Source organism: Hemiscyllium ocellatum, chromosome 36, assembly GCF_020745735.1.
Source record: "Hemiscyllium ocellatum isolate sHemOce1 chromosome 36, sHemOce1.pat.X.cur, whole genome shotgun sequence".
Lineage (NCBI taxonomy): Eukaryota > Metazoa > Chordata > Chondrichthyes > Orectolobiformes > Hemiscylliidae > Hemiscyllium > Hemiscyllium ocellatum.
Window position 1 is genome coordinate 9863499 of NC_083436.1, and position 26240 is coordinate 9889738.

The 26240-nt window shown below is 41.0% G+C and overlaps 2 protein-coding genes across 5 annotated transcripts in view; one reads left to right on the forward strand and one right to left on the reverse strand.

The window, feature by feature from the left end:
• nudt6 (nudix (nucleoside diphosphate linked moiety X)-type motif 6) overlaps positions 1-26064 on the reverse strand; it is a 145473-nt gene extending 119409 nt beyond the window's left edge. Inside the window, exons 1-2 of the mRNA XM_060851669.1 lie at positions 25522-26064; positions 435-638 (exon numbers count right to left, since the gene is read on the reverse strand). Coding sequence (XP_060707652.1) covers positions 435-638; positions 25522-25753 — 436 coding nt within the window. The 5' untranslated portion in view covers positions 25754-26064. The remainder of the gene's footprint in view (positions 1-434; positions 639-25521) is intronic.
• Positions 25466-26240, forward strand: part of afg2a (AFG2 AAA ATPase homolog A) — a 557175-nt gene continuing 556400 nt past the window's right edge. Inside the window, exon 1 of one of the 4 annotated variants that reach the window (XM_060851668.1) lies at positions 25466-26083. The gene's annotated coding sequence lies outside the window, so the exon portion shown is untranslated. The other 3 variants (XM_060851665.1, XM_060851664.1, XM_060851666.1) reach the window with 3 other exon arrangements.

Here is a 26240-nt window from a genome sequence, read left to right on the forward strand (position 1 = left end):
GAGAATTTTTAAAAAAACCTTCCAATACGCAAAGCCCATAAATCATTTTTCAGAAACCTTGCTAATGAAAATTGATTTTTACTGAATGTAACTGAACTTTCAAATGTGGTACTGCCTCAATAAACCCTAAATGTGCAAAGGACATTCCTTCCCCAGTCCTTTCACCTAGCAAAATGATGAATGTTGACTTTGGGGTGGGACTTCTGGTATCAGGGCTCCAGTGCTACTCTACCTATGATGTAGATCAATTCTGTGTCTGTGAAAATTCAGGGCCTTGGAAAATATCTGATTTTGTAAAAGTACTGCAGTTTTATTTTAGCTTGAGGATTAGAATTTTTCATCAGTGATTATTTTTAAGTTTTCTTGATCACTATGATTTCCTGAATTAAAAAAAAGAACTACTCACACTAAATTACTGATCAAGATTCACTCACCTGCCACACCGACTTGATGTGTAGCATAAGCAGGAAGCCTGCTTTCCCCCTTAGCTAGCCACAGTGCCAATGTGGAATGGTCCTTTTCAGCATGGTGAAATGTAAAACCTTGAACAGCTGCTGCAGATATAAATCTGCTCTGGAGAATAGGAACATGCAGCCAGACTGCCACCTTGCCTTCTGCTCTCCAGTGCTTGATAGCATCTACAAAAGAAATAGAATATGTTGAATCCTATTTAATGCGATGAATTGTAAACATTATTCCTTCCACCATCTTGTTTGATGTTAGTTTTATGACACATTGACAAGCAGAAAGTGAAAGCTAAAAAGACATGTTCAAACAAATTAACTCTGAAACAGAACATACTTTCATAATAGAGAGCAATGAACTTGCTGAAGAAGGGATGGCAATAATCTTTTGTCACTCTTGAATTTAACAGCCCCATTTACAAAACTCAAAAACCCAGCTAGCCTATTTTTAAAACTGTGTGTTCCCTTAATTCAGGGTATTGTGTATTTGAACCTCTTGGGAGTCACCGAATTTTCCCATTGTCTCACGTCATTCTATTGGTTGTAAATTCAATTCTGTATTTTCCTCCCAAAATATAACACCTCACATTCATATACATTATTCTTCAGTCAACTGGAATACACATTCACAGTCTAGGCTCACATGTAAAGAATAATTACCAGTGATCCTGACTCAAATTTCTTTGAATGCTTATAGAACAAGTTACATCTGAAACAATAACTCTTCATCCATAAAGTGCTTTTGTATATTATGTATTGTATCCTTAATTAAGACATCAAACTGTAGGACATAGAAGAAGATAGCTGAAAATGTGTTGCTGGTTAAAGCACAGCAGGTTAGGCAGCATCCAAGAAATAGGAAATTCGACGTTTCGGGCATAAGCCCTTCCTGATGAAGGGCTTATGCCCGAAACGTCGAATTTCCTATTTCTTGGATGCTGCCTAACCTGCTGTGCTTTAACCAGCAACACATTTTCAGCTGTGATCTCCAGCATCTGCAGACCTCATTTTTTACCCATAGAAGAAGATAATTCATCTCATCATACATATGCGAGTTTCTGAGAACTATCCATTGTGCCCATTCCCTCCCCTTTACCCATGCCATTTCAACTTTTCTTTTTCAAATGTTTATCCATCTTCCTTTTGAAAGTGAACTTACATTCTGGCTCCACTACTGTTTTTGGATCAATAGCCTAAAAATCTTCTATGTAGAAAGAACTCTCTGAACCTCTCCTTTTGTATTTTGATGATCTTAGGACAGGACAGACTCAGCAGAGGTGGTGACCCAGGGGTGGTTTATACTTGGGAGGCAGTTAACTTAGAAGTCCTCAACATTGACTCCAGAGCCAATAAAGTCTCATGGCATCAGTCAAACAGTATTCTACCATGTTGAAAGCACTTAGAGGAAGCACGGAGGCACATAATGTACTCTGGGAGGGGGCTTCAATGTGCTTCATGAAGAGTGACTTGGTAGCACCATTACTGACTGAGCTATTCAGGTTTCAAAAAAAAAAATCGCTGCTAGGCTGGGTCTGCGTCAGGTGGTGAAGAAATTGGCAAGAATGGAAAAAAAATTCTTGACCTCATTCTCCCGAGATTACCTGCAGCAGATGTTTTGTCCATGACAGCATCAGTGGGGTTGTGGAGGTAACGTGTCATTTTCACATTAAGGATAGCCTCCATCATGTCATGTGGCACTATCACTGTGCTAAATGGGTCGGACTTTGAACAAATCTAGCAAGTAAAGACTAGGCATCCATGAGGGGTTGTGGACCCTCAACAGCAGTCAAGTTGTACTCCAACACAATCTTCAGACTCATGGCCTGGCATATTCCCTACTCGACCATTACCATCAAGCTATATGATCAAATATAGTTCAATGAATAGTGCAGGAGGACATCCAGGAGCAGGCATACTTATGCTAGGCAGTGTAAGCAGCAAATGATAGACAGGTGATTCCATAACCTACAAATCAGATCTAATCTCAGCGGAGTTGTGAATTGTGGTGGACAGTTAAACAACTCACTGGAAGAGGTCCCACAAATATCTCCAACCCCACGATGAAGAAGTCCAACACATCAGTGGAAAAGATAATGTTAGAGCATTTGTAACAATCTTCAGCCAGGAATGTGAGTCTACAATCTATCTCAACCTCTTCTAGATGACCCCAGCACCGCAGATGCCAATCTTCAGTCAATTCTATTAACTCACACGATATCAAGAAATGGCTGAAGGTACTGAATACTACAAGGCTGTGGGACCAACAATATTCTGGCAATAATACTGAAGATGTGTGCCTCAGAACTTCCTGCGTCCCTAGCTGACCCGTTGTAGTATAGTTCTAAATATTGGTAGCTAAACAACCAAATGGAATATTGCCCAGGTATGTCCTGAATGCAAAAAAGGCAGGACAAATCCAATTTTCCAATTACCAATCCATTAGCTTACTCTTGATTATCAGTAAAGTGATGGGAACTGTGATCTATAGTGCTATCATGTAACATTGCTTAGTAATAATCTGCCCACTAATGCTCAGTTTGGATTCTGCCAGGGCCTCTCAACTGCTCACCTTAATATAGTCTTGGTTTAAACAAAGGGGCTGGATTCCAGAGTTGAGGTGAGAGTGACTGCCTTCAAATTTCAGCCTGCATTTGACCAAATGTGGCACCAAACAGCTCATGCAAAACAAGAGTCAATGGAATCAGAAAGCAGGAAGATGGTTGTGGTTATGGTTGTTAGAGGTCAGTCACTTCAACTCCAAGACAACTTTGCAGCATAGTCCAAGGCCTAACTTGCTTAATCAATGATCTTCCATCCTTCATAAGGTCAGACCTTTAGGACTCAAATGAGGGAAAATTTCTTCACTGAAAAGGTGGTGAACCTGTGAAATTCTCTATCATAAAAGGCTGTGGAGGCCAGGTCACTGAATATATTCAATAAAGAGATAAACGTTTAGATTTTGAAATTGTCAAGAGGTAAGAGAAAAAAGCAGGTATATGGCATTGAGAGAGGATCAGTTATGATCGCACTGAATGATAGAACTGGCTTGAAGGGCCAAATGGTTTATTCCTACTACTGTTTTCTATGTTTCTATCTTTTAAATGGTGACTGCAAACTTTCAACACCATTCACAACACCTCATATACTGAAGTAGTCCACGTCCAAATGCAGCAAGATATGGGTAGTATCCAGGTTTGGGCTCACAAGTGCTAAGTAACATTCATGTTACTAAAGGACCAGACAAAGACCATCTTCAATAAGATAAAATCCAATCATTGCCTTTTGAAACTCAAAGTCATTACCATAACTGAATTCCCCACTATCAACATCTTACCATTGACCAGAAACTGATTGAATTAGTTACGTAAATGCCATAGCTGTAAAAGCAAGTCAGAGGCTTGGAATCCTGTAGTGAGCAACTCATCTCCTAGCTCCCCAAAAGCCTGTCCATCATCTAAATGGAACAAGTCAGGAATATGATAGAATACTTGCTTAAATGAGTGCAGCTTCATCAACATTCAAGAAGTTAAAGACAAAGCAGTTTACTTGCTTCGTACCATATCCACAATTACTCTCTCCAAATCAGACACTGTAGCAGAGCAGTGTGCTCCACCTAAAAAAGATGCACTGCAGAAATTCACCAAAGTTCTTTAGAAAGCATTTCTAACCCACTATCTAGAAGGATAAGGGCAGCAAATACATGGGAACATCAAAACTTATAAGTTCCTGTCCAAGCCACTCAACATTTGACTTGGAAACATATTGATGTTTCTTCAGTATCACAGCATCAACATTTTGGAATTCCCTCCTGAAGAGTATTGTGGAGCTACTTATGCCAGATGGGACTGCAGTGATTCAAGAAGGCAGCTCATTACCACCTTTTCAAGGGCAACTAGAGATGGGCAGTAAATGCTGGCCCTGTCAGTGAGGTCCACATCCCATGAATGAATAAAAGTAAGTTTATCATCTTTGTAAATCTTCTTCCATCATAAATGGTACGTGTTTGTCATAATTTAATGGACAATGAACGCAAGGCACTATCAGCAATTTTGAAGACAGAAAATATGGTATTTTTTGTAATAAACTTTGATTAGTATATTTCTGAATTTCATGCAATATTTCTGTAAATGTTTTAAGTCTCAGTGTGTTTGGGTCATAAAAAATTAATATGTGGGAGGAAGTTAGGAATGTTTGAATAAAAAGTAAATATAAACCAGTAAAAAATCTAAGAAGTTACTCTTGTATAAATTGTGTTCTCGTACCATGTTAATGTAGTAAGATTAGGTCTGCACTCATGAGTGAACATTAATAGATTTTATTAAACGTACTGTACACTAAAGAGAGAAGGTGAGAACTTGTCTGAGGACCTGCTCATTTAGGTCTGAGTTCCAGCTTATTCTGACATCCTCACATTGTCACTTACAACATTGGCCTTACTTATTATAAAATAACCCTTAATCATTAGCATTTTGTATTCATAATCATTGGTGAACATTACTGTTGCGACATGGGATCAATTTTCCTGCTTAATTTACAACCAGCAACACAGAAAAGATTTATCTTGTGTAATGATCTGTGAAAATTCGATAGGCTAAGAACTAGTTAAAAGCTGAAAATGTGTTGCTTCAGGAAGGCTCATGCCCGAAACGTTGGTTCTCCTGCTCTTTGGATGCTGCCTGACCTGCTGCGCTTTTCCAGCAACACATTTTCAGCTCTGCAGTCCTCAATTTCTCCTCTAAGAACTAGTTAAAGTAAATACTAACAACTTTGTTTCTTAAAGTATAACAGAGTATAATTAACTAATAACTATTCACAATTCCTTCCTTTAACCTATCTTTCACCATCCCTTCGAAAATACTAGTCCGATAAAACTCAAAACACAAAACTTCTTATCTCAAAACCAGGCAGCTTTCAGTTTTCTCTGAATTCCTGTCTTCCTTTCTTCTTCTTGGTGATTCTGCTTCACAAGTTACTGATCGATAAAGATATCTTTCAAGAGAGCTATTTTTCAGGCAGTCTTTTTACATGTTGGCAGTTTGGCAGGTCTCCTCTCAACTGTTCAATTTTCCCCGGTCTTATATCCCTAAAGTATCCGATTGTGTCACTGGTTTTTAAAAGTGTCAATATACTAAATTCAAACTAGATTGGATTTTGGTATTTTTCGGAATATAATTTAAACTGATTGGCCTAATTCGAATCTGTTTTGTTGTTTCCAGGCAACAATCTACCCTAGCTACCCCAGCACATTGTAATCTTTTCCAGAACACTTGGTGCTGTCAAGTAGTTTTTGCTAGCTTTTAAGTATCTTAAAGATACAATACACGCACATCTTCATAATACCTCCCCCCTTATGAACCGTCATAAACAAAAGATGGTTTCTTTTTTCTCTACCTTTTAAACACTTTACCCTAACATACAGATAACTTTAATATAAGTTCACCTTAACCGCTTCTCCTATACATGTGTGTGAGATAAAGACTATCTATATAGTATATAAATAAAGCCAAATCTCATCTAACCTCTATCAGTTAAATCCATTATAACGCATCTGTGATTACATTTTTCTGACCTGCATATCAAGTTTATTCTGCTTATGATTTTTAAATTAAAAGACTGTAACATAAGACTCCAATGAAAGAGTCTCATGTTCCTGTCTTTAAATTGTTCTAAGAATGTAAGCGGATTGTGATCAGTGTACACAACTGTCTCTGATACATTGTTCGTGACATACACATCAAAATGCTGGAAGAACTCAAAAGTTCTTTTTCGACTGTGGAGTGTCTCCTCTGGTGAATGTTGATTTTCTTAAAAAAAAACTGGTAGTTCAATCCCATCCTCATCTTCCTGTAAGAATACAGCTCCAACTCCTTTCTCACTAGCATCAATGACAACTTGGAAAGGTTTTGAAAAATTTGGTGTAGCTAAAACTGGTTTGGTGGTTAATATTGATTTTAAATGGTGGAATGCCTTCTGACATTGATCTATCCACCGAAACTTCTTCAGCAAATTGGTTAACAGGGTACCACTACACTGCTGAAGTTTGGAACAAACTTCCGATAGAATCCACTGAGTCCTAAGAATCGAAGCATCTCCTTCTTTGAGGTTGGTTCTGTAAATTCCTTGATGGCCTTTGTCTTCGTGTTCCGTGGGGTCAGCCATCCATAACTGATGTTATGTCCCAAAAAGGTCACCTCTGCTTTTGCGAATTCTGTTTTATTTAAAGTTTATCACCAGTTTTGTTTCTCATAGCCATTCGAAGAGCTCTGCCAACTGTACCATGTTATCTTTCCAGGACTTACTGAAGATCATTACATCATCCAAATAAACTGCACAGTTTTGTTAACACAACCACAACTCTGTTCATGAGTCTTTGGAAAGTGGCAGGTGCGTTCTTCATTCCAAAAGGCATCACTTTAAACTGATATAGCCTATTTGGGGTTACAAATGCAGAATTTCTTTCACCAACTCTGATAAAGGTACCTGCCAGTAACCATGCATTAAATCCAACATGGTGATGTTACTGGCTTGCCCGACCTTCTTGGTATAGTCCTCCAATCTAGGAATTGGATAGGAGTCCGATTTTGTCATAGCTTTGACCTTCCAATAATCCACACAGAATCATTGAATCCCACTCTGGTTTGAGAACTATGATGATTGGCGAACTCCACTCACTCTGGCTTTGTTCGATGATGTCCCCGTCGAGTATAGCCTCCACCTGCATTTGGACCTGTCTGGCTTTGAAAGGATTAAACCGATAGGGGTGTTATTTTATCGGAGCAGTATTCCCTACGTCGACCTCATGTACAATAGCTTTAGTCTTCCATATCTGATTCTTACGTATATCCTTATTTTGCAGTAACAAATCTTTCAACTGCAGTCTATGCTCCTGAAACAGATAGCTTACTAACCTATCCCACTCCTCAAGGACTTCTTCATTTTTTTTCTATTTTGAGGCACCTCAAAATCCACATCATCTGGCTTTGATTCCTCACTTGGTGGGGCATTAACTAACACCTGTTTCTCCATTTTTTTCTCTCTAGTATAATACGGTTTCAGTATGTTCACATGACATAACCGCTACCTTTTTTTTTCCTAACTGGCACCTTTACTAGATAGTTCATCTGACTCAACTTTTTCTCAATTTGATAGGGACCACAAAACCTGGCTTGGAAAAGATCTCCAATCATTGGTAACAGTACTAACATGTTATCTCCTTGGGAAAATTTCCGACTCTCAGATCTTTTATCTGCCACCTGCTTCATTTTATACTGTGCCCTCTTTAGGTGCTGTTTAGCTAACTCACCTACTCGATTTAGGTCTCTCCGTCACCTCCAATACATAATCTAAGTGTGAGATCTCCGACTTTGGTCCCATCGATTTTTTAAAAATTATTTCAAAGGGCCTCACACTTCATGACCGAATATTAACCCAAAGGGAGTGAACTGAGTAGATTCATTTGGGGCATCTCTAATGGCAAACAATATGAATGGAATACCTTTATCCCAATTATTCAGGTAGTCCTGACAGTATGCTCTCAACATGGTCTTCAAGGTCTGATGCCATCTTTCTAAAGCTCCCTGGGATTCAGGAATGGTACGCACTGGGTTTAAAGGGCTGAATACGTAAGCTATTCATAACCTCCTTAAACAGTCTAGCAGTAAAATTTGACCTTTGGTCCGACTGAATCTCTCTGGGTAGCCCATACTATGGAAGAAAGCTGCTAACTCCTCTACTACTTTTGCCTCGATACTGCGTAATGGAATTGCCTCTGAAAATCTGGTAGACACATCCATTATGGTTAACAAGTACTGGTTCCCACCTTTTGTTCTCAGGAGGGGACCTACACAGTCAATTATAACCCATGTGATAGGTTGTTCAATTGTGGGAATTGGCACCAAAGGTGCTGGTTTTATTACCGCCTATGGATTACTTACCATTTGGCATGTATGACACATAAGGCAAAAGTTCACCACATCCTTGTGCATTCCAGGTCAACAAAAACATTTTTGTATCTTAGCCCGAGCCTTTCGTACTCCTAGGTGACCTTCTAAAGATAGTTCATGTACTACCCATAATACTACAGGCAACACAATCTGGTGCAGTTCAGCCCATTTCCCCAAGCACTGATCTGCCGTGGTCTCCATTTCCACCTTAGGATTCGATCTTTCAGATAATAACTCTCCGGAACATTCTATGCCTCCTTTTCAGAGTATGCATCCACACACATATCTTTTATCATCTTGCCTTGCTGTTGCAAATCCCATAGCCTTTCAGGAGTAAACACTTCTTCTGACCCTCTGCCCATTCAGGTTTTTCCTGCACCATTACATCAAATAGGGTTATCTGCTAACTGAACCTCAACTCCTTCATCTTTCTCTTTACTTTTCGCTTCGTGTTGTGACTTATGATAGTGTGATCTGGTTGCCACACAGTATGGGAAAATATCAGGATATTTCTGTTTTAACTCCTCAGTTTCTTGATCTTCCTTGGGCTTCTCCACAACAAAAGGGGTCACTACCACCTTTGATCATGACAAATCATTCCCAAGAACAAAATGAATTGCTGTAACTGACACTCTGTTACAATCACTCCCACTGCAACTTGCCCAATCTTAAGTTGGCACTCCAACATGATCTTACAGAGAGAAATGCTACATTTCTGTCCATCTATCGCTCAAATTACCACACTCTCAGATAACAGATCAGAAAGAGTGCATACTCGCTCATCCCTTACTATCAGCAACTGGTTAGATCCTGTATCTCTCAAAATTATAACTTCTTGTCCTTCTCCTTCTGATCTTTGAGTAAACTTTATCCACAGAGGCAAATTCTTTGCAGAGATCAGGTACTAACCCTGCTAAGAGTGTGCACTCTCCTGCAGCTCCTTGGCTATTCTTGGAGTCTCCCCTTACTACCTTCATTAATGCCACTAGCTTAGCTTCTTTTACTATAACTTTTTCCATAGCACCTTTAACGACCAGCACTGTGACTTTACGTGTCCCACTTTACCACAGTGGAATCACCTGAGGCCTTTTACCTCCTTTCCACCCTCTTGGGCTTCTTTTTTATCCTGTGGTAAATTCTTACCAGTGCCCTCTACTCTAGTATAGGATCTCCCCTTCTCCCAACTTGTATCTCTCACAGGACGAAATTCTGGCCGGAAGCTTGTCTTATGCACCAACATGTACTCATCTGTTAATTCTGTTGCCTTTCTCACTCCCTGAATTTTCTGTCCCTCCACATGAATTCTTACCATCTCTGGAAGTGAGTTTTTAAACTCCTCCAGCAGGATAATCTTTCTTAGAGTGTCAAAGGTCTTACCCATTTTCAAAGTACGCACCCATCCATCAAAATGACTATGTTGCATTCTTTCGAACTCAACACAAGTCTGGCCTGGTTCCTTCTTTGTTGAATATAGAAAAGTACAGCACAGAACAGGCTCTTTGGCCCACGATGTTGTGCCGAGGTTTAATCCTAATGTAAAATATAGCAACTTAACCTATGCACCCCTCAATTCACTGCTATGCATGTGCACGTCCAGCAGTCACTTAAATGTCCCCATTGACTCTGCTTCCACCACTACAGCTGGCAACGCATTCCATGCATTCACAACTCTCTGCGTAAAGAACCTACCTCTGACGTCTCCTTTATACCTTCCTCCTAATATCTTCAAACTATGACCCCTCGTACCAGTCAATCCTGCCCTGGGGAAAAGTCTCTGGCTATTGACTCTTAACTATTCCTCTCATTATTTTGTACACCTCAATCAGGTCTCCTCTCTTCCTCCTTCTCTCCAGAGAGAAAAGTCCGAGCTTATTTAACCTTTCTTCATAAGACAAGCCCTCCAGTCCAGGCAGCACCCTGGTAAACCTTCTTTGCAACCTCTCCAAAGCCTCTGTATCTTTCCTTTGGTAGGGTGACCAGAACTGGACACAATATTTCAAGTGTGGTCTCAGACTTGTAGAGTGCAGCAAAACCTCGCGGCTCTTAAACTTGATCCCCCTGTTAATGAAAGCCAAAACACCGTATGCTTTCTGAACAACCCTATCCACTTGGGTGACAACTTTGAGGGATCTATGTACTTGAACACCCAGATCCCTGCTCTTCCACACTGAGAAGAATCCTGTCTTTAATCCTATATTCAGCATTTGAGTTCGACCTTCCAAAATGCATCACTTTGCATTTATCCAGGTTGAACTCCATCTGCCATTACTTGGCTCAGCTCTGCATCCTGTCTATGTCATGCTGCAGCCTGCAGTAGCCCTCTATACTATCAACGACACCTGCAATCTTTGTGTCATCTGAACATTTACTAACCCACCCCCAACCTGCTCAATCAAGTCATTTATAAAAACTACAAAGGGCAGAGGCCCAAGAACAGAGCCCAGCAGGATCCCAAGGAGAAAATGAGGACTGCAGATGCTGGAGATCAGAGCTGAAAAATGTGTTGCTGGAAAAGCGCAGCAGGTCAGGAAGCATCCAAAGAGCAGGAGAATCGACGTTTTGGGCATGAGCTCCTCTAATCTCATCATCCAAGGTTCCTTAATCTTACCCCTTCTTACCTGTCTCAGAGGAACAAATTTATGCATCACTCGCAACAACTCTACATGTCTGCTGTGCCCTTTCAGTGGAACAATTGTTCCCAGTCTGTACTTCCCAACTCCTGTTTGATAGCGGCATAATTTCCTTTCCCCCAATTAAATATCTTCCCTCAGTAAGTGCTCCTTTCACTCTCCAAGGCTATGCTAAATGTGAGGCAGTTGTGATCACGGTCACCAAAGTGCTCTCCCACCGCAAGATCTGACATCTGTCCTGGCTCGTTGCTGAGCACCAAATTCAAAATGGCCTCTCCTCTCGTCAGTCTGTCTACATACTGAGCAAGAAACCCTCCTGAACACACCTGACAAAATGGCTCCATCCAAACCATCTACACTTCGGAGGTTCCAGTTGATATTGGATAAGTTGAAATCACCCATAACAACAACTCTGCTACTTCTGCATTTTTCCAGAATCTGCTTGCCTATGAGATCTTCGATCTCTCTACTGCTATTAGGTGATCTGTAGAAAACCCCCAAAGCGGTGGCTGTTCCCTTGCTGTTCCTAACTTCCACCCATATTGACTCTGTGGACAAACCTTCCTCAACAACTTTCGTTTCTGTAGCTGTGATGCACTCTCAGATTAGCAATGCTACACCCTCTCTTTTTCCACCCTCCTTGTTCTTTTTACATGTTCTAAACCCTGGAACATCAAGCAACCATTCCTGCTCCTGTGAGACCCACATCTCCATTATGGACACAACATTGTAGCCCCAAGTACTGATCCATGCTCTCATTTCGTCACTCTAATTTCGGACATTCCTTGTATTAAAGCAGGCACACTTTCACCGATCCCTTTGTTTAATCATGTGAGAAACCTTCCTGATAGATTCAATACATCCTGTCGTTGCGCCATCAGCAACTGACACCCTCTCCAACATGTGGCTCTGATTCCGCCACCCCCCCACCCCCGCCAAACTAGTTTCAACCCTTCCAAGTCACACGAGCAAATTTCCCACCCAGGACATCTGTGCCCCTCCAGTCAGATGCAACCCATCCTTCATGTACAGGTCCCACCTTCCCCAGAAGGTATCCCAATGGTCTAGGTACAGTAGCGCCTTGACATACAAACGACCCCGTTCACGAACAACTCGGTTTACAAACAGGGTTGTATGTAAAATTTTGCTTCAACGTACGCATAAAATTCAAGGTACGAACGAAGGTACGAACGCAAAGTGCCCGTGTGCGACCAAGTGGTTTCATTGTTCTGCTTTGCTACATGCTTGTTGAATGCAAAAGTTCTCGGGCCCCACGTGATCTCATTCAGTTCGTCTTTGGCGCATGCGCCGTGAACATCGTTCGTTGCTACATCCAAGCATTCTTACGCTATTCAAACAATGGGAAAAATTGATTCAGTTTGCGAACTTTTTGGTTCGCCAACCGGGTCCCAGAACGGATTAAGTTCATACGTCAAGGCGCTACTGTATCTGAAACCCTCCCTCCTGCACCAGCTTCCCAGCCATGTGTTAAGCTGCATTCGCTGACTGTTCCTCATCTCACTATCTCATGGCACCGGTAGCAAACCTGAGATTACGAGTCTACTCGTCCTGCTCTTCAGCTTCCAACCTAACTCTCTGTAGTCACTTTTCAGATCCTCAATCCCTTTCCTGGCTATATCATTGGTGCCAATATGTGTCACAATTTCTGGCTGCTCACCCTCCCCCTTCAGAATCTTGTGAACCCGATCTTCAACATCCCAGACCCTGGCTCCTGGGAGGCAACATACCTTCCGTGAATCCCATTCCTGACCACAAATTCTCCTGTCAATCCGTCTAACTATTGAGTCCCCTACCACTAGTGCTTTTCTATTTTCCCCCCTTCATTTCTGAGCCACAGTGCCAGGCTCAGTGCGAGAGACCTAACAACTATGACTTTCCCCTGGTAGGCTGTCCCCACCAGCAGTATCCAAAATGGTATACTTATTGCTGAGGGGAATGGCCACAGGGGATCCCTGCTCTGACCGTCGGTTCCCTTTCCTCCCCCTTCCCCCCTTCCTTTCTAAACCACGGTCTATATGCTTCTGGTACCAATTCATAAGCACTTAAAATAACCTGTTTAACCTCTTCATAATCTCTTGACACCTCATCTGACAGTGCGGCAAATACGTCACTAGCTCCGCCTGCCAGTTTAGTCTGAACTAGCATTACCCATAAATTCTCGGACAACTCCGAATGCCTAGCCAATTTTTTTCAAATGAAATAAAGAAGACTTCAACATCCTTCCCATCAAAATGTAGTAGAGTTTTGACATATTGATATATATATCACTACCTTCTCTTTTAATCTCCATCCTGTTAACTTGACTTTGCTGACTAAGTTGCAACTTATCTCTTTCTCTCTCCCTTTCTTCTCTGTCTTTGCTCAGCTAAGAACCTTCTCTCTCTCTCTCTTTTTCCTCTCTCTCACTCTCCTTCTCACTCCATTTTTTAAAACTTCTAACTCAATTTTCCTCAATTGTAATTTAAGTTTTTCTGCCTCCATTGCACTTGTCTGTTTCTCTGCTACATCCAAGTGTTTGAGTAACTCTCTTACAATTACAGCTTTATTTTTGTCCTTGGTTAAACCCAAATCTAACTTCTTTGCTAATTCTAAAAGTATGGCCTTTCTCTTTCCTTCTAAACTTTCTTGGCAAATTTGAGAATCATCTTTGAGAATCTCAGAAGCTCTTTAGCAACTTTAAGAGCCATTTCTCTCACTTTTAATTTAATCAACCATAAGTCACTGAAATTAAACAAATTGCTTCACCTACATTTTATTTAAAGATCTCAGACACTAGTCTGCAAGTGTTTAAATCTGCTGGGATTTTTTGAACTCCAAAATTTATTCAAATCTATCTAAACCAGTTCAAATCACAGACCTGAGCCCCCAAACTGTTACAACGTGGGGTAAACTCTCTTGCTTAATTTACAATCAGCAACACAGAAAAGATTTATCCCATGCAGTAATCTGGGAAAATTCGACAGGATAAGAACTAGATAAAGTAAATGTTGTTGTGGTTCTGTTCGCTGAGCTGGGAATTTGTGTTGCAGATGTTTCGTCCCCTGTCTAGGTGACATCCTCAATGCTTGGGAGCCTCCTGTGAAGCGCTTCTGTGATGTTTCCTCCGGCATTTATAGTGGCTTGTCTCTGCCTCTTCCGGTTGTCAGTTTCAGCTGTCCGCTGCAGTGGCTTGTATATCGGGTCCAGGTCGATGTGTTTGTTGATAGAATCTGTGGATGAGTGCCATGTCTCCAGGAATTCCCTTGCTGTTCTCTGTTTGGCTTGTCCTATAATAGTAGTGTTGTCTCAGTAGAACACTTCCTGATGAAGGGCTTATGCTCGAAACGTCGAATTCTCTATTCCTGAGATGCTGCCTAACCTGCTGTGCTTTGACCAGCAACACATTTGCAGCTGTGATCTCCAGCATCTGCAGACCTCATTTTTTACTCAGTAGAACACATGTTGCTTGTCAATAAAGTAAACGTTAACAACTTTATTAATTAAAGTATAACAAAGAATAATTAACTAACAACAATTTACAATTCCTTCCTCAGACCTATCTTTTACCTTCCCTTCTATAATACGAGTTCGATAAAACTCCCAATTACGATTTACAAAATAAAACTTATCTTAAAACCAGGCAGCTTTTAGTTTTCTCTGAATTCCACATCTTCATAACAATCACCACTTATAACTTTATAACGGAAGAAAAGTAATTCATGAAACAGGGTTTAGAGTACTACCCTGAGGAAATCATACAGCAATTTTCTGGAACTGAAATGACTAACATCCAAACATCAAACACCATCTTTAACGCTTGGTATGTATCCAATTAGTGGAGAGCTCTCCCTGATTCCCACTCATTTCAATTTTTTCAAACATCTTTGATCTTCATTTGATGCCATGATGTCAAAGGTGAAGAGTGTGGTGCTGGAAAAAGACAACTAGTCAGGCAGCATCTGAGGAGCAGGGGAATTGACTTTTCGAGCAAAAGCCCTCCATCAGGAATGATGTCAAAGGCAGTCATTCTAACTCGGAGCACAAGAAATGCTTCCAAAAAGGATTCATCACACATCTAAAGCAAATGCACATTAAAATAAACAGCTCTGATTGGTCCCGGTCTCGTATACTTTCCTGGGGACTAGGATTTAGGGCCTGCTACAGTTCAGTCTAGTTCTGTTTAAGCAAAAGTAAAAAAAAGGTTTTATTAATTAGTTCTGCTAATTATTTTTATAATTATATTAACATCAGTTTCAGTGTTTTAGCATTTTTTTTGCTCAACAACTTGTTTATGTTATCTTGAATATTTTTATTGAAAAAATAATTATGATTATTATTGCGCGAAACCAGATCTCAGGCTGTTGCTGCTATGCTGCTTGAGGGGAACCACAGGCTCAAAATAAGCCCAATTGCTTTTAGTGAGCTGGAAGAAGGGATTACTTTTGCTGCTAAGGAAACAGCAAGTGTTGGAAAAACTCAGCAAGTCTGACAGCATTCGTACAGATCAGGGATCCTTCATAAGAATAGAGCACATTATGGACTTGAAGTGTTGACTCAGTTTCTGTCTCCACAGATGCTGCCTGGCCTGCGAGTATTTTCAGCATTTTGTGTTTACATTATAAATTTCACATATTTCACAGCTAAAATTAAATTTCCTTTAAAGTAGACATTAATGTCTGACAAAATCAGTTCAAATATAAATCATTCTTTTATTTTCTTAGTCTGGTAAACACTGAACCCCAGAATAGCCTTCACAGTGAGAGTACTACTTGAGATCCACTTTCTAGCATTAACTAGGGAGTCATCCAACTTCATTTTAACTCACAAGTTTCCTCTTTCCACCTGTGCATAAGGTTCCATCCACATTACTAAGATGAACCATTGAGACTTTTCACTTCTAGCTGCTCTCTCATCCCAGTGGATTCCTGTGATGTACAGTGATATTTCAAGAAAGCCTATAACCTGGTATCATAATGGTTTTTGCTCTATCCTTCCTATCTTAAAACCTATCACCATGAAACATCAATCACGGAGGCTTCTTATGCAGCTATAGTTGCTAATTAATTGCCTCTCAGGAAACAAATTTAATCTTGGAACTAAATGGACTGTTCAGAACACAAGTGTTTACAATCCAACATTCTTAACACTTTCTAGGATTTTGGAGGTTAAAGCAGGATCATGCTAATGTCTCTAAGTTTAAACAACTTTCACCTCCTTTTAAGTAACTAGCTGGGCCCTCTTTAACCTCCAATGATTTAATCACCCAGGCTTGCTGTCAGGCAGATTTAAGAACAGGTCCCAAGACCCCACCCACTGCATCATTTTACTTTTAATAAAAGACACTGTCCCAAAACAACTTCATACACCTCAAGGTAGGAAAAAATATGTCTTTGGTTCTCAATGTTCTCCAACACTGTTTTCCTTCTTGTCATTTGAGTCTGTTGTAGGTTAGCTGAGAGATTGATTTCAAACAGCCATGAAATTCTAAATGAGCAATACAGCAATTTTTAAAAAAAGCTGGGTTATGTTTTCTAATTCTGTATTTTTTTTTGTTTAAAAATATGTTGTCATTTTCTTTCTTCATTTACTCCCTTTCTTTATTCCTCTTTCTACCCTTATATATTTTGTTAGCCCATAATTTAACCTTTTTTTTAGTTATTTGTTCCCTTTCTTGCTCTATCTATTACTTTAACTGATAAAAAGAGACAAGTCATTGGGTATGGTGTTTATGAGGTTGAAGATATAGTACAGAAACATTTACTGTATGGACAGCTGCTGCGAACTTGCCACTCGTACACACCTTGGCATAATGTTTTACTCTCTAATGGTGGAGATCCCCACTGGAGGGCCCTCCACAAAGAGGTCCTCTCCTTCTTCATTGGGGATCTGGGGTGGAGACTGCTGCACACAGCAATCCCACACAATCAAACGTTGTGTAAGCACACTGGGCGCCGACCACATTTAGTTTTGAAGGCCTAAAACAAATGGTATAATCACATTTATGTTGCATGTTCCCATTTGCAGCCATATTTTAGTTTTCTGAATATGCGGCTCCTTAATTTTTGATTGCACTTCGGCCTCAAGCTCCTGATCTAAGCACACTCCATGGGAGAGGGGCAGACACATCAGAGGGCCCTCTTATTCTCATGGGTTTTCTCCTGGGCCTGGCCAAAGTGGCCATTAACAGCTTCAGGCAGCTGGTCATGGAGGGCCTGACTGCTCCCTTTTTGAAGTTACATTTGCAATCGGGTCCATGGCGAGGAAGCATGAGGCGCTGAACAATATGCCCGAGGTTTTTAAAAGAACGGTGGGCACTGCAGGGGCTGGGATGCAATGTTATTTTAATTTAGTAAGTTTCAGTTCACCACTACTTTGTATTTTTGCAACAATGTCACAGTAGGGCTAACCAATCATTTTTGATATTTTAATTTTAAAGAGTAGAGACAACAGCATAGTTTCCCATTTCCACAAAGAAATGAGAAATCTTGAGCTTCTTGGAACTGTTTGTGCACTCCCAAAAGTTCATTCCAAAACGTCAGATGCACCACTGAGAGACCTACTGCAAAACAAAGCAAAGGTGTCAAAAGAAATCTCTAAATAAATGCCATCATTGCATTTGCCTTTCTAACTACTGACTCAACCTGCAAGTTTCCCTTGACAGAATCCTGGCCTAGAACTCCTAAGTCTCTTTGCACTTCATATTTCTGAACTTTCTCCCCATTTCTCCTCTCACAAACCTTTCTTCCCATTTAGAAAATAGTCCATCCTCTTTTTTTTAACCAAAGTGCATGACCTCACATGTTCCTACGTTGTACTCCATCTGCCACTTATTTGCCCACTCTCCTATCCTGTCTAAATCCTTCTGCAGCCTTCCCACCTCCTCAGTGCTACCTGTTCCTCTATGGGGCAGCACGGTGGCTCAGTGGTTAGCACTGCTGCCTCACAGTGCCAGGGACCAGGGTTTAATTCCCGCCTTGGGTAACTGTCTGTGTGGAGTTTGCACTTTCTCCCCGCGTCTGTGTGGGTTTCCTCTGGGTGCTCCGGTTTCTTCCCACAGTCCAAACATGTGCAGGTTAGTGAATTGGCCATGCTAAATTGCCTGCAGTGTTAGGTGCATTAGTCAGGGTAATCTAATCTATCTTTTTATCACCTGAAAACTTAGCCAGAATGCCCTCAGTTCCTCCATCTAGATTACTAAGGTATAAAGCGAAAAGTTGTGGACCCAACATTGAGCCTTGCCACTTTTCACCAGCTGCCATCCTGAGAAGGACCCTTTTATCCCTATCTGTTTTCTGCCTGACAGCCTAGCTTCTATCCATGCTAGCACCTTGCCTCTGACATCATGGGCCTTTATCCTATTCAGTAGCCTCTTGTGCGGCACCTTGTCAAAGGGCTTCATGAAGTCCAGGTTGATAAAATCCATTGGCTCTGCTTGGTCTAACCTGTTTGTTATATCCCCAAAGAATTTTAGCAGATTGGTCAGGCATGACCTCTCTTTGATGAAACCATGCTGACTCTGCTCTATTTTACCATATATTTCCAAGTATTCAGAAATCTCATCCTTCACAAGGGATTCCAGGACTGAGGTTAGGCTAATAGGTCTGTAATTTTCTGTCATTTATCTCACTCCCTTTTTAAACAGGGGTGTCACATTAGTGATTTTCTAGTCCTCTGGGACCCTCCCTGATTCTAGTCATTCCTGAAAAATCACCACTAACGCCTCTGCTATCTCCCTAGCTAACTCCTTGAAAACTCTGGGGCGCAGTCCATCTGGTCCAGGTGATTTGTCATCCCCATGGCATTCAGTTTTTCTAGCACCTTCTCCTTGGTGATGGCCACCATACTCAGCTCTGATGTCTCACTCTCTTGACTTTTTGGGTGTTTTACTCATTGTCTTCCATCATGAAAACTGACAAGAAATAAGTATTTAGTTTCTCAGCCATTTTCTTGTTCCCCATCACTTCTCTCTAGCATCATTTCCAGGCCAATGTCCACTTATGCCTCTCTTTTGCCCTTTACATTTCTAAAGAAACTCTTACAGTCTTCCTTGGAGAGTTGGAAGTTGACGGGTGACCTTATAGAAATTCATAAAGTTATAAGGGTTGTTGATAGGCTGAACAGTAGAAGAATTCCCTAAGGTAGAAGAATTCAAAATTAGGAGCATATTTTTAATGCGGGGTGTGAAAGATTTAGAAAACTTGTGAGAGGCAACTTTTTTTTTACACAGAAGATGGTTAGTGTGTGGAATTAACTGCCAGAGGAAGTGGTGGATGTAGGTACAGTTAGAAATATTTAAAGAATATTTGGATAAATACATGAATAGCAAAGTTTTTGATTAGATTAGATTAGATTCCCTACAGTGTGGAAACAGGCCCTTTGGCCCAACAAGTCCACACCGATCCTCTGAAGAGCAACCCACCCAGACCCATTCCCCTATATTCACCCCTGCCTAACACACCTAACCCTACGAGCAATTTAGCATGGCCAATTCACCTAACCTGCACATCTTTGGACTGTGGGAGGAAACCAGAGCACCCGGAGGAAACCCACGCAGACATGGGGAGAATGTGCAAAGTCCAAACAGACAGTTGCCCAAGGCGGGAATTGAACCCTGGTCCTTGGCACTGTGAGGCAGCAGAACTAACCACTGATCCACCATGAGTTATGGGGCCAAACGCAGGGAGGTGGGAAAAGTTTAGTGTGGGAACATGGTTGGTGTGGACTAGTTGCACTGAAGCTGTTTGCATGCTGAATGATTCTATGGTTCTATGAATGATCATATGACACGACCACAGATCATAACCTTGGATCACTATTTGGACGTATGGAACTTTAACTATAATGGTTCTCTTTGAACAGTGACATACCCCAAAACTTTGACTCAGTGGTGGCCTGGAAAGAGAGACATAAATCTGGAATGTCACTCCTGACAAGGTTTCAAAGTAGCTCCTAAGGGAGAAAGTGTACTGAAAACTAAACAGCTGGGAGTATCTAAGAACATGATAACTGAAAAAAAAAACAGCTGTGGGGTAAGCATCATCACATTTTTTTTCTACTTGGAACCAGATTGACAGGAACATGCTGGTACCATCATTCCACAAGCCATTGAAAAGGTGTATGACTGAGTTGAACCACCAAGATGATCAATTTGCCTGTGACTGCTATTCACACTAACCTTGATCAGATGAGCCAATGGTCAAGCAGTGGTACATGGAGTTTTATTAAGATAAATGTAAGATGCAAATCAGGGAAGGACTTATACTCTTAGTGGTAAGGTCCTGGGGAGTGTTGCTGAACAAAAAGACCTTGCAGCGCAGGTTTCCAGTCCTTGAATGTGGAGGATAGATAGGTAGATAGAATAGTGAAGAAGGCATTTAATATGCTGTCCTTTGTTGATCACAGCACTGCATTTGGGGTTAGGAGGTCATGTTGCAGCTGTACAGGACATTGGTTAGGCCACTTTTGAAACACTGTGTGCAATTCTGGTCTCCCTCTAGTAGGAAGGGTGTTGTTAAACTTGAAAGGGTTCAGAAAAGATTTACCAGGATGTTGTTCGGTTGGAGGGTTTGAGCTATAGGGCTTGGGCTCTTTTCTCAGGAGCACTGGAGGCTGAGGGGTGACGTCATAGAGGTTTTTAAAATCATGAGGGGCGTGGATAGGGTAAATAGGCAAGGTCTTTTCCCTGGCTTGAGGGATTCCAGAACTAGAGAGCATAGGTTTAGGGTGAAAGGAGAAAGATTTAAAAAGGATCTAAGTAGCAACATTTTCATGCAAAGGATGGGGGATGTATGGAATGAATTGCCAGAGGAAGCGGTGGAGGCTGGTCCAATACAACATGTACAAGGCATCTGGATGGATCCATGAATAGGAAGGGTTTAGAGGGATAAGGGCCAAATGCTGGCAAATAGGACAAGATTAATTTAGGATATTTGGTCAGCATGGACGAGTTAGATCGAATGGTCTGTTTCCATGATGTACATCTCCATGACCCTAATAAGAACATCAGAAATAGGAGCAGGAGTAGCCCATTTGGTCCATCGAGCTTGCTCCACCATTCAGTAATGTCGTGGTTGAATTTTTTGTAGACACAGCTCCACTTAACCCCAGCTCTCCATAACCCTTAATTCCCTTAGTAAAATCAAAACTCTTTCTGTCTTTGCCTTAAAAATATTCAATGAGGTAGCCTCAACTGCTTCACTGGGCAGGAAATTCCATGGATTCACAACCTCAACCCTAACCCTAACCCAATCCTCCTCAACTTACTCCTGAATATGCTACCCTTATTTTGAGGCAATTTCCCCCTTGTTCTAGATTCACCCGACAGCGGAAACAATCTCCCTGCTTCTATCTTATCTTTTCCCTTCATGCTTTTCATGTTTCTATTAGATCCCCTCATTCTTCTAAATTCCAAACAATATAGTCACAGCCTACTCAATAACTCCCCATAAGCCAGCCCTGTCAATTTCAGATTTAACCTAGTGAACTTCCCCTGCATTCCCTCCAGTGCCAGTACATCCTTTCTCAAATAAGATGACCAAAACTGTACACAGTACTGCACTCCGGGTGTGGCAGCATCAGCCCCCTACATAACCTCCCTATTTTTCAATTCCATCCCTTTTGCAATGAAAGACAATATTCCATTAGCCTTCTTAATTATCTGCATCTACAAACCAACTTTTTGTGATTCATACACAGGGGCACCCTGGTCCCTCTGCACAGCAGCATTCCAAAACTTTTCACTATTTAAATAATTGTCCATTTTGCTGTTATTCCTACCAAAATGAACCACTTCCCATTTACCAATATTGTACTCCATCTGCCATAGCCTTGCCCCTCACTAAACCTATCTATATCCCTCTGCAGACTTTCAGTGTCCTCTACACACTTTGCTCTACCACTCATCTTAGTGTCATCTGTAAATTTTGACTCACTGCACTTAGTCCCTAACTCTAAGTTGTCTACGTAATATGGAATCAATTGCGATCCTAATACTGATCCATGAGGCACACCACTAGCCACTGATCGCCAACCAGAAAAGCACCCATTTACCCCCTGACTCGTTTCTTTGTTTGTTAAAAAATCTTCTCGCCATGCTAATACATTACCTGTAATGCCATTCATCTTTGTCTTATGGAGCAGCCTTTTGTACGGCATCTTGTCAAATGCCTTCTAGAAATCCAGATACACAACATCCACTGACTCCCCGTTTCTACCACACTTGTAACGTCCTCAAAACATTCCAGTCAATTAGTTAAACATGACGTGCCTTCCATGAACCCATGGTGCATTTGCTCGATGGATAGAAATTGTCCCAGATGTTTCATTATTTCTTCCTTGATTATAGATTCAAGCATTTTCCTCACTACAGGATTTAAGCTAATGGGGCCAATAGTATACCCGCCTTTTGTCGACCTTCTTTTTTAAAAAGTGATGTCACACATGCTATCTTCCAATGTGTCTAAACAACCTTAGACTCCAGCAAATTTTGATAAATTACCACAAACGCATTTGCTATTTCCACCAACATCTCTTTTAGTACTCTGGGATGCATTCCACCAGGGCCAGGAGACTTGTCGACCTTTAGCCTCATTAGCTTATCCTTTACTATCTCTTTAGTGATAATGGTTGTTTCTAGGCCCTCACCCTTGCCATAGCCTTTTTGTTATCAAATATTGGCATGTTATTTCTGTCTTCTAATGTGAAGACCGACTCAAAATACCTCGGCCATTTCCTCATCTCCAGTTATTAAATCCTCCTTCTCATTCTCTAAAAGACCAAATGTTGAACTCTTTTTTGTTTTATATATTTGTAAAAACATTTGCAATCTGATTTTATACTCTGAGCTAGTTTACTTTTGTAATCCATCTTACCTTTCTTTATAGCTTTATTTGTAGCTTTCAGTTGGCCTTTAAAGATTTCCCAATCCCCTCGTTTTCCACTAATCTTTGCCACTAGGTTTCATCATTAACAGAAAGTAATGATTTATTGTAAGTAAAATTATTCTTTAACAAATGGCAAAAGCTGGATTACTGATATAGTACAATAGTTTCAAGGCCTAAATAAAAAACATATTCATTCACAAATAAGATAAAAATAGGTCTGACACTAATATTGTGGGTGGAAAAAATATATTTGGAAAACAAATTCTGCACTTCAAGAACCAGACCAGGGTAGGATGAGTGATTTCTCACAGTTCTTTTGATATTTTTGATGACTGATAATGACACAATGTTGTCTGCAGACCAATACCAATCTTGGATTCATTAGCTATTTGGTTGACTTCAATCTTTTCTTGTATTAGACTTTTTTCTTTAAAATCTGTAACTTTTTTTTGTCTGAAACACTTACAGAAAGGAATGGTGTGCGTTGCTTTTTGTTTCTAGGCCTCTGTATGTCTGATTGCACTGCATTCACAGATCTGTAACAAACTGCAGCTGGACCAATCCAAAGGCTATCATTAGGTAGTTTGTCCACAGCTTAAAATACTCCTGATACTACTTTGATACTCAGAGTATTTATCTCACTGCTCCAAAAAGCAACATTGTGTTGTGTACATGATGCAATCCTACTTGACCTTCAAATTGTAGACAGGAAACCTTCCATGGTACTTCTTTCCTATATAGCAGGGCCCAACTACCTTATTCCAGTTTATAATCTAAAAGGAAAGATATGTGCTCTCTTAGACTCCTGTCAAGAATGCACTGGGATAAAAGTTAAAATGACCTTCAATCCTGGTCTGCATGTGTTAGCAGCCCAACATCCTTGTGGGTGGACTTCTGTGTTGTGAAGATCAAGCTCTAAGAACAGCATTTAAACACTCCTGTATTACAGGTAAAAAGGGAAAAGTTCATATCACTCAGTGCTTCCCAACAGCAACTTCTGAAAGACCTTCCATCACCCTACACAGCCAATAATCTCAAAACTAACTGTTCAACAACCAATGTCAATGTTACTGACAACAGTCACACGTTCAACTATCTACTCTTCATAATCACATAATAATTTGTTTTTTAAACTTATGTTTTGTCTCAAGTTCTTATTTTTAATCTGTATTTATGTGTTTTGCAATATTACTTCTAATTGCATTTAGTAATAATAAGCTCACTCTTTGTTAAATGAAAGAAGCCTGGTTTCATTAGCTCATTTTACAACATAAATTCATTTGGCACTCAGAGAGAGGTAGCCACAAGGTTAGACATCCTTTTAAAAATTAACCTTGTTGCAACCAAGTTGGCTCGCGAATACCCAAGTGGAGCCAGTTCATCCTTCCTCACCCTGTAGCCAACATTTTGAGATATCTCATCGAGAAGAATAATAAAATGCCTGGGGACATCATAACATTGAATGGGCAAAGCAGTAGCAGATGGAATACAATGTGGACGAGTTGAGGTTATGCATTTTGGGAGGAAGAATACAGACAAAGATATTTCCTAAACAGGGAAAGGCTTTAGAAATCTAAAGCACAAAGGGACTTGGGAGTACTAGTTCAAGACTGTCTTAAGTAAAAAATGAGGTCTGCAGATGCTGGAGATCACAGCTGCAAATGTGTTGCTGGTTAAAGCACAGCAGGCCAGGCAGCAACCTTAAGACTGTCTTAAGGTTAACATGCAGGTTAAACTGGCAGCTAGAAAGTCAAATTCAATGTTAGCATTAATTTCAAGAGTGCTAGAATATAAGAGCAGAAATGTACAGCTCCAGATGTATAAAGCTCTGGTCAGACTGCATTTGGAATACAGTGAGCACTTTTGGGACTGTATCTAGGGAAGGATGTGCTGGCATTGGAGGGCCTCCAGAGGAGGTTTACAAGAATGACCCTGGGGATGAAGGTCATATGAGCAGTGGTTTAGGACTCTGGGTCTGTGCTTTATGGTGTTTAGAAGGAATGGGGGGGTGCTGGTGGAATGCATCCCAGAGTACTAAAACAGTCCAAACAGAATGGTGAGAGGCTGGACGCAGTGTACGTGGAGATGTTTCCACCAATAGGAGTAGGAACGACTAGGACCTCAGGCACAGCATCAGATGAAGGGATTACCCTTTAGAACAGATGAGGAATAATTTCTTGAGCAAGACAATGATGGGTCTGTGGAACTAATTGCTGCAGAGGGCTGTGGCAGCCATATATATATTTAAGAAAGAGTTGGATACGTTCTTGATTAATAAAGGGACCATGGGTTTCAGGACGAAAGCAGGAGAATGGGCTTGCGAAATATATATTATTCGCAACTTGATGGGCCGAATGCCTAATTCTGATTTTACATCTTATGGTCTTATAACAACACAACAAATTGGATCGCATATTAATATAAAGAAATAGTTAGAGACACTTTGCAGAACAAGCACATTTTTCGGTCACATAACAAATCATCAAATTGGGATCTACATTTCTAAGTTTGTGCACCACTTAACCGAACAGAACGTCCCTCAGCTTTGGCTGGGCTGTGCTTAAAATATACGGAAATTCGGAGGTTAAAGTTGACTACTTGCCCTGTAGCAGGTTCTGAAATGTGATCTCGTCCAGTTCTGGCGGAAAGTGCCTGGGCTCCAGGTGGGCGGTGACCGCCCCGAAGCGGTCCGCTCTGGCGGTCTTGAGGAGAGCCCCGCGAGCGCCTCCAACTATCTCCCGCGTGCGGAGACAATGGGCCCACGTTCCAAAAGTAACGGCCCGCTGCCAGGCTCGCGCCACTGTCTGCCCAGCACCAACCGCCGAGTGAAGCATTGCTCTTTGGCTGACTGCAACCTGACAGTCGGAGCCGGCTGCTACCGAGCGTCACCTAATTAAAGCACCTGTCTTAGTCACTACACCACTCTGCCTAGTTTTGCCACCTTGGAAAATGTGAATGACACGGCTCCACACTGATAATGAAGGGCTTTTGCCCGGAACGTCGATTTTTCCTGCTCCTCGGATGCTGCGTGACCTGCTGTGCTTTTCCAGCACCACTCTAATCCTGACTCCACAGTGACAATCTCAGTCGTACTTTTGGCATGAATCGCTTTCAAACAGTGGAAGCCATTTCATTTTTTTTCAAATAGCGCATCATATTTCAAGGTGATCACACTAGGGAAGGTGATTTGACAATGGTAAACAGGTATCATTTTCTAAAATGAGATAAAGAGATGTTAGATTATTTAAGAAATGACAGACGAAAGTGTCCTTTATTAAAATAGTTAAAAATCACACAACACCAAGATATGGTCCAACAGAT